Raw genomic sequence first — 9,054 nt, forward strand, 5'->3', positions numbered from 1 at the left:
AAAAATAATCAAATCGACCAATCATTCCACAATTTGTTAAATGTTATATATGGATGAAAAAATAAAATACATTTTCAAACGTAGTCTAGCACAAACATATTGAGAGACAAATTAAAATAGAAAAATGAATATACCTACCCCCCCCCCCCAAAAAAAAAAACCAAAACGACTGGAACTAAATAACTAGAAAAAATGATCAATAACATATAGAGAGCTAACTCCACACTGCCTAAATTTTAGGTGGTCGATGAACTCCCTAGCCTTATTGATGTCCGTCAGAGCCTCACCCAACTCGCAAAGCAGGACGTACGAAAAAACGCTGCTGTTGCTGCTGCCGCCGCTACTTTCTCTGGCGGAAATGACGTTGTTGTTAAGGTTGCTGTTGTTGCTGCTGCTGTTGTTGTAGAGATTTTTGTTGCTGAAGCTGGTGTTGTTAGAGTGTCGTTGTTGGTAGAAACTGTTTTCCAGCGTTAAAGTCGTAGAAGTCGTCGGAGTAGTTGAAGGGTGAACGCAGTTCTGTGAAGTGGTGGTTGTGGCGGTGGCTGCCGACGCTGTTGACGTTGTTGGTGGCCAGTTTGTGAAGCCATCTCCACAAAATCCACTCGTACGACCCCCGCCTGGACCTGGATCATTATCATAATCATCCGCATCGTCGCCGTCGTGTTGTTTAAAATTTCGTTGCTGGTCCTTCGTGTCGCGAAATGTTTTTGGCGATTTGTTGGACCTGGTGGTGGTAGAGACGGTCGGCCCGGCGCTCCACAAGTGGCTGGTGGCTGTGTTGTGGCTGCTGGCTGTGTTGTGGCTGCTGGCTGTGTTGTGGCTGCTGGCTGTGTTGTGGCTGCTGGCTGTGTTGTGGCTGCTGTTGTTTAAGTATCGCTTGTTGCGGTCGCCGTTGTAGCTTGAAAATTTGTTAACTTCGTTCGAAACGACAGCGTTCCCGACGCCGAAGTTGCCGCTGCTGAAACCACCGATCTTATGAAAAGTTATCCGCTCGAGTTTCAAGCAGGTTGGAATGTTTTCAACAATGTAGTCGGCACCGCTCCAATAGCTCCACGACTTGTCCAGGTTGTCGAGGGAGCCTCCTGAGGTCATGAAAGCGCTCAGGATGTAGGCCGTGTTCGGGTTGGAGGGTCGTTTCGGTAGCAGTGAGACGTCCCGCCGCACGAACGTGTGAAGTTCTTTGTAGCAGCCTGTGTGTAGGTGTGTGTGTGTAGGTGTGTGTATCTGTGTGTCTGTGTGTGGGAGTGAGTGAGTGAGTGAGTGAGTGAGTGAGTGAGTGAGTGAGTGAGTGAGTGAGTGAGTGAGTGAGTGAGTGAGTGAGTGACGTGTGCGAGTTTGCATGTGTACCCACCACCGGGTTAATAGAAACGTCTAGAAAATAAATTTCTTTGAAATCAAAAGTCTTAAGAATTTAATGAGATGTCATTGGTGGAGTTTTTTTTCTGTGTTTTTTTTGTATTTTTTCTGTTTTTCTCATCTCGAAACGATGCAAGATTGTCTAAAATAGATAACGTCTGTTCAAAATGTAAAACAACATTCACATTACCAACATGTGTGTGCGTGTGCGCGCGCGTGTGCGTGCGTGCGATTGTGTGTGTGATTGTGTGTGTGTGTGCGTGTGTTTGTGTGAGCGTGTTTGGGCTTCTGTTGAATGCAGTAACATTACAAATAACATATTAATAAAAAGACTAATATATGTTGAGATATTGATAACTTTTAACAACAGTGCAGATAGAAAAATATTTCATAAATTAATACCCACCACAACAGACCATGACGCTATGCCTTCTACTAAATTAAAACAAAACGCAACCACACCAACTACACGCTACAAAAACGCGACGAAAGCAGCCACTCCTACCTCCACATTTTAGAAAGTTGTAGCCAGGATCATTAGCCTTCACACCAGAATAAGCAGCAGCAGTAGCAGATGTGTTCGTCTCTTTAACCATTTCATAAGATCTTCTCCTACTACCACCACCACCACCACTACTACTACATCCAAATTTGTCGACAGCTGTAGTCGTTGTAGCTGCTGCTGGAGTGGATGTGGCCGTTGTGGTGGCTGAGAACTGCCACTGAGGTGTCGATGAAGTTGTTGAATGTCGTTGTGGTTGTTGTTGTTGCTGCTGCTGATGTTGTTGTTGTTGTTGTTGCTTGTTGGTGTCTTTGCATACGATGTAATGAACGTATGGGAAACGAGCTGGAAATAAATTTGTTGTTGTTGTTGTTGTTGATGTTGTTGTTGTTGTATTTTGTTGTATGTGTAGATGTATATGTGTGCATGTGCGTGTGTGTGTCTTTATGTATGTATGTATGTGTGTATGTGTGCGTGCGTATGTGTGTACATATGTATAGATAGGTGGTGGAAAATTACGTTGATAAAATGTATTAATAAAATGCTAGAATACTTAAGGGTTTACGAGTATGTATGTATGTTTGTTTGTTTGCTTGTATGTTTGTATGTTTGTTTGTTTGTTTGTTTGTTCAAAGAATCTATAAAAAATGAATGAATGTGTGAACGAACGAACGAATGAATGTACGAGTGAATAATTATAAATGAAAAAATCAATGCAATCACATCTCCAATACATCCTACACCCACTCTTTCTTCACTTCCTTCTTTTCTTTCTTTCCCTCTCTTTTAACTCTCTCACTCTCTCGTTTTCTCTCTCTCTCTCTCTCTCTCATCATCAGAAATTATGCATCATGTTATCATCATAACCATTATCATAATTTATGTCACCAAGTTATCATTATCATAATTTATGTCACCAAGTTATCATTATCATAATTTATGTCATGATCATTTTGTCTGAATGGTTGTTGTTGTTGTGATGGCGATTTAGTTGTCACTACCAAAGCACCAATAGGCGTGTTGTTGTGCAATAAGCAACAGAGTTACAGTTTATCTATCACTGCAACGACAACAACAACAACAACAACGTCGTCGTCATCATACGCAACTACAACATCATTATTATCATCATCATCATCAACATCATCATTATCAAGAACAGCCATTAGAGTTTATGAATTATTAAAGAGACACGCATTCCGCAAAGATAAGTCTCTATGCGTGTACTTCATCATCATCATCTTCATCATCATCGTCTTCGTCATCATAAACAATTCAACATTTTCTTTATAGACGAAAACCGCAATGTTAAAAACATTACTGCCATCTCGACATCAACAACAACATCAACACCAACAACATCAACGGCACAATAACAACAACATCAACAACAACAACAACATCAACAACATCAACACAGCTCCGCATAGGCAGTTGCTTCTCCAAGCAGTTCGCCTAATGAAGACACACATATATATGTATGTACATATGCGTAAATACGTATGTACGTTCGTACACTTGTATGTATGTATGACATATTTGTATACATTTTATATGCACTGATGAACGAATGTACACTTTTTAATACATTTGTACATATATACCTTTGGTACCTTTAAATGCATCTACATGTTATTTAATTGACAAATTTATTTGGAGGATAACACATTTCCATTGGTAAAATATGGAGCTCTCTATTAAGTCGTCTCTCTCTTTCTCTCTCTCGCTCTCTCTCTCTCTCTCTTTATATATATATATATATATATATATATATATATATATTATGCAAATGCAGATGATGATTGTTGAGATGTAGAAAGATGATGATGTTATTGATGTTGATGCCTTCTCCTCATTAAATATTCTCATCTGCATATAAATGAGCTACATATATGTTGAGAGAGAGAGAGAGAGAGAGAGAGAGAGAGAAGGAGAGAGAGAAAAAAAATAAATGTAAAAAGGAGAAGGATAAATGCCTATTCTATCTTTCTATCTCTCTTTGGGATTGTCAATTTTTTATTTATCTTTTCATCTATCTTTCTCTCTCTCTCTTTCTCTGTGTGTGTGTGTGTATGTGTGTTGTGTGTGTTGCAAATGCTAATGTTATTATAGAGCAAAAAATATGTTTATGCTGGTTGGCTGGCTGGTTGGTCTTTTGATGAAAATTTTTACGCTTGGCAATATCGAATAATTTTTTTTAGCTGTCATCGTTGTTGTTGTTGTGTTTGCCTGGAAATTATTATTAATATTTTGTTGTTATTATTATTTTGTTAATTATTATTTGATTTTTATTATTTTTCATATCGTCAGACTCTGCAAGAGTATTTTTTCATAAATTATTGTCACTTTTTTCGTTAAACTAAACGAAAATAAAAAAACTTTTTATTTATTTCTTTCTCTCTCTCTCTCTCTCTCTCTCTTTTCTTATCTTTCTCTCTCTCTTTTCCTCTCTATTTATCTCTTTTTTTTCTCAATTTTTTTTCCCATTTTTCTAGCACGTACTCAGAAGCACAGGCGTTTCATTGCAGCGTAACTACCATTCACGTCAATGTGTGTTTACTATGAAATCGCGTTTATACACCGCTTCTATTCATTCAATGATTTGTTCATTCATTCATTCGTTTATTCATTCATTCGTTTGTTCATTCATTCATTCATTCGTTCGTTCATTCATTCATTCATTCATTCATTCATTCATTCATTCATTCATTCATTCATTCATTCATTCATTCATTCATTCATTCATTCATTCATTCATTCATTCATTCATTCATTCATTCATTCATTCATTCATTCATTCATTCAGTCATCCATTCATTCATCCATCCATCTATTTGAATTAAACCCACGTTTGCAATCCACGCTCCTCAGTAATACACCTTCCAAAAAATCCTCACTAAGCTGCATTTTTCTAATACTTTCCCAGTAGGGGTCGTAGTAGGGGCACTCCAGGGTTCTCCCTCCCTCCTCAACAGGTAAAACATTTTGCGGGTTGTCCGTGAAAAAGTCGAATACGATTAACAGATCGGGATATTGTTGTTGCTGTTGTTGCTGCTGCTGCTGTTGCTGATTTTGTTGCGCTAGATGGGGTGAATGGCGATGTTGTTGTTGTTGATGTTGGTGCTGTTGTTGAACGTTTTGCCGATATTGAGAGTAATTTTGTTGTTGTTGTTGATGATGTTGTTGTTGATGTTGATGCATTTCTGGATCCGGAGAATAATCCCGTAGTCGTTGTCTCTGATGAAACGTTATCGTTGGAGAAAATTGTCGTTGTTGTTGTTGTTGATGTTTTTGATGTTGTTGTTGTTGATGTTTTTGTTGCTGCAACGTTGACAACAAGGGCGAATGTTGCCGCTGTTGTTGCTGCTGCGGTTTCACTCGTTGTTGTTGCTGGTAGTAGTTTGAATGGTGTTGAGGTAGAGATGAATATTTGTGTTGTTGTTGTAGTTGATGTTGTTGTAGTTGATGTTGTAGTTGATGTTGTTGTTGTTGTTGTTGTTGATGTTCGTCATAAGATGAACGTTGTGGTTTAATTCGGTTAAAAGTGACCAAAGTTGTAGCAGTAGTCGTTGTTGTGTTAGGCGAATTAGAATACAGCTGCTGATGTTGTTGTTGATGATGTAAATGTTTTTGTTGTTGATGTTGCTGTTGGGTTTTAGGCGAATTACCCTTCAAACGCTCGTCAACAAAATTGTGTTGTTGTTGTTTATGACGGTTCGATCTGCTGTATACAGCTCTATTACTCTCGGCTTCATCATCTTCCTCCTCCTCCTCCTCCTCCTCATCATCATCTCTCGGAGTGTAATAATAAGAATACTGCTGCTGTCTAGTTTGTTGTTGTTGATGTGGCTGTTGCAGTTGTTGTTGCTGCTGATGATGGTAATAATTGTTGTTGTTGTTGTTGTTATAATTACTGTTTTGTTGTTGTTGTTGGCTGTTGTTGCTGTAATGGTTGCTGAGGGATTGAGTTTGAGGCGATTTAGTTCGTTCCATTGTTGGCCTGTGTGTGTTTGTTTGTGTGCGTGTGTGTACGTATGTGTGTGTGCGATCGCATGTGTGTGTGTGTGTGTGTTCGTATTTGTGTGCACGTGCGTGTGTGAGTGCGTCTGTTAAAAATAATAGCCACGAAAGATATTAATGAAAGCGAAAAGCAAAAATAACCAAAAGTACATAAAAAATACGAAGAAAAACTTTTGACAAGATGAAAGTCCTCATCTAAAAAGTATCTTCTTTTTTGCCGGAAGAAAGTAACTATTACTATATCCGCAGAAGAAAAAAAGTAAGTAAGATGCTCTATTCGCTAAGTTTAGCATTTTCTTAACAAAAAAAAAAATTAACACACAAACAAACACACACTCATACGTATATACATATAGTGTAATATTTATAAGAATATAAATGCATAACGGTAATAAATAATTTAACGATCATATGATGATAATGGTGGTAGTAATAATAATAATAATGATGATGATGATGACGACGACGATGATGATGTTGATGATGGTAATGACGTCACAATGACGTCATTTCCTAACGAGTGCCAATCCTATAGAACGATAAACGACGTTCACAATCTTCACTCCTAAGATATAATTGAATAATTGTCACATGCATTGATTAGCTTCCCGCCGGGTCGAAAACTCAGATCCTCTGCCAAAGGAAACTCGTTGTTCCTAGGTTCAGGACAGAAAATTATGGACGGCGTCGTTTCTCCGTGGCTGCAGCGGAAGTTTGGAATAAACTGCCCGATGATGTCGTTGATAGTATGGATGAAAGAGACATGTTCCGAAAACGACTTAAACATCACTTTTTTGACCGGCAGCTTCTCGAACAGCGTCTCTGAGTTTTACATAGAGGGGCGCTATATAAATTCTCCATACCATACCATACCATACCATTAATATTTTTATCATTGCTTGTACGCATTTTTACTACTACTATTATTATTATTATTTTTATTATTGCTTGTAAAATCAGGATAGAGTTGATGAGAATGAAGAGTGATGTGGCCCAAAAAAAATTTTAATTTTGCCAGTCTGTCAGTCCCAAGATGATGAGGTCAAGGTTGGAGTACGGAATGGTTTTCAGTTATTAATGGAAGACGTAGATAAATATAAATGCGAAGACGATCGTGACGACATCTTTTAAATTTTTAAAAATTTCAACATCTCTAATATAATAATGATAATAATGTAATAAACAAATAAATGAATAAATAAATGAATAAATGAATAAATAATGATAATAAAATTCATAATGATGACGAAGATGAGGATGATGATTTGAATGATGAAAAATTAAATTGAAAAACGAAAGCAAATTCTCTACCTTTCTCTCTATCTATATATAAATTATAACAGAATAACTCCGCGTTTTTTGGCAGAATTTTGTTAAATTTTTATTTATTCATTCATTTTTTAATGTATTTATTTACTTGATTTTATAAATTATTTTAAACATTAAAACCAAAATTATGAATTGTTTGTAGTAATAATTATTTCATTATTACCATTCTAAAATTGATATGCACCCTACCGACGCTAACCTGTTTCAAAACCTTACATAATACAAAATATACCACTATATATTATAATAATTATTATAATTATTATATGTATAAATAAGTATATCTACGATTCAATTATTATTTATATTATTACTATTACAACTATAATTTCTTAATTACTATTATTATTATATATTATGAATATATGAATGTATATATTTATAGTTTCATCATCTTAACGATGATGGTACTACCAATATATACATATGGGGAAATAGTCATCCATATATGTGCACGTACATACATACATATAAGCATACATAAATATGTACACATACATACACAGATATATACACACATACATACACTATATATACCCATGTACAATAATATCTACAAATGTACAAGCGTTGATAAACATTTAATTGCGTACAATTTTAAGTGTATATATGTGTGCGCGCGTGTGTGTGTGCGTGTGTGCGTGCGCATGTGTGTACATGTATATTGTACAGATATATGAAAAGATACAATAATAGAACGTAGCAGAAATTGATAAGCATACAAAATATATTACATATACATTAGCGTATACCGATGTATACAATTATACATATAGACACACGTACATACACATACACGTACATACACACGTATAATTATACCACTTGTATATAAAAGTGTATGAAATTTTGTATTCCATTGTGTTTCAGCAACTGACAATTAAGATGGCAAATTTATATGCATACAGCTTGAGCATACATACAGTGCATTAGCGGAGGAGATGGGTACTGGTTGGCCAGAGATGTTAGTGTACGTTCGTATGTGTCTGTATGTGTGTACATCGTATGTTTCTGTATGTGTGAGTACATGATTGTGGTTGTATTCGTTTAAATGTTGTTTGCTTGTTTGTGCACAAGGATATAGATTTTTAAGCTTATCAATCGATCTATCATTAGATTATAGAAAATTATGCCTTCATGTAAGAAGTTTTTCATTTTTCACTTTATACCATTACTGAAATGAAACAAAAACTGAGATGTTCTTTACATTCAAAAAAGTTAGACAGAAAGCATTCTTTTAATATAGGAGCTCGATTAACGTTAATGCAATTTCCGCCAGATCTAAATCGACTTTTCTTGCAATTGAACCCGGTTCAGCTGACTGATTGACTACTAAATAGTCTGCGCATTTGTGGAACCTTCTTTTCATTTCTTAAATGTATGACTGTTTCAATTGAAAAAAAAAACACAAAAGTTAAAAAAATCTTCGGCTTTTAGACTAACACATTTGCATTTGTTGTTCTTCTATTTTTCCCTTTTCCTCCGTTATTCAGTTTTTTGTTGCTTTCTTGCGTGGCGTCCTGATTAAAATTTTGGATTTTATTTGAGGCATTTGTACTACACGCAGTGCGACTCTCCTGACATCATCTGAATGACGACGTTCTATAGCTATGCAAGTGTGGCAAACGTTTTTTACCATTTTTTTCTTTGTAAAAATAAATTAGAAAATGAAGTGAAAGTGAAGAAAAAAGATTGAAAATGTTATAAAAATTTTTTTTATTTTTTCTCGTATCTTTTTTCCTATTAATAATTCATTTTTCAATTTTCTGCTTTTCCTTTGATGTATTTTCGACTTTTTTTAAACTAATTTGTGGAAGAATCGTTTGAATCTATAACGAATAATTTTT

General features: G+C 35.8%; 1 protein-coding gene across 1 annotated transcript; it reads right to left on the bottom strand.

The window, feature by feature from the left end:
- Positions 1-183: 183 nt before the first annotated feature.
- On the bottom strand, positions 184-8,576 carry HELRODRAFT_173331 (hypothetical protein; the record flags this gene model as incomplete). Its single annotated transcript, XM_009019946.1, has 4 exons — positions 184-1,190; positions 1,862-2,203; positions 4,708-5,858; positions 8,467-8,576. 4 exons carry the CDS (start codon positions 8,574-8,576, stop codon positions 184-186), a joined length of 2,610 nt encoding a protein of 869 aa, XP_009018194.1.
- Between the last annotated feature and the right edge of the window lie 478 nt (positions 8,577-9,054).

The sequence above is a fragment of the Helobdella robusta genome (assembly GCF_000326865.2).
Source record: "Helobdella robusta unplaced genomic scaffold HELROscaffold_26, whole genome shotgun sequence".
In the NCBI taxonomy this organism is placed as follows: domain Eukaryota; kingdom Metazoa; phylum Annelida; class Clitellata; order Rhynchobdellida; family Glossiphoniidae; genus Helobdella; species Helobdella robusta.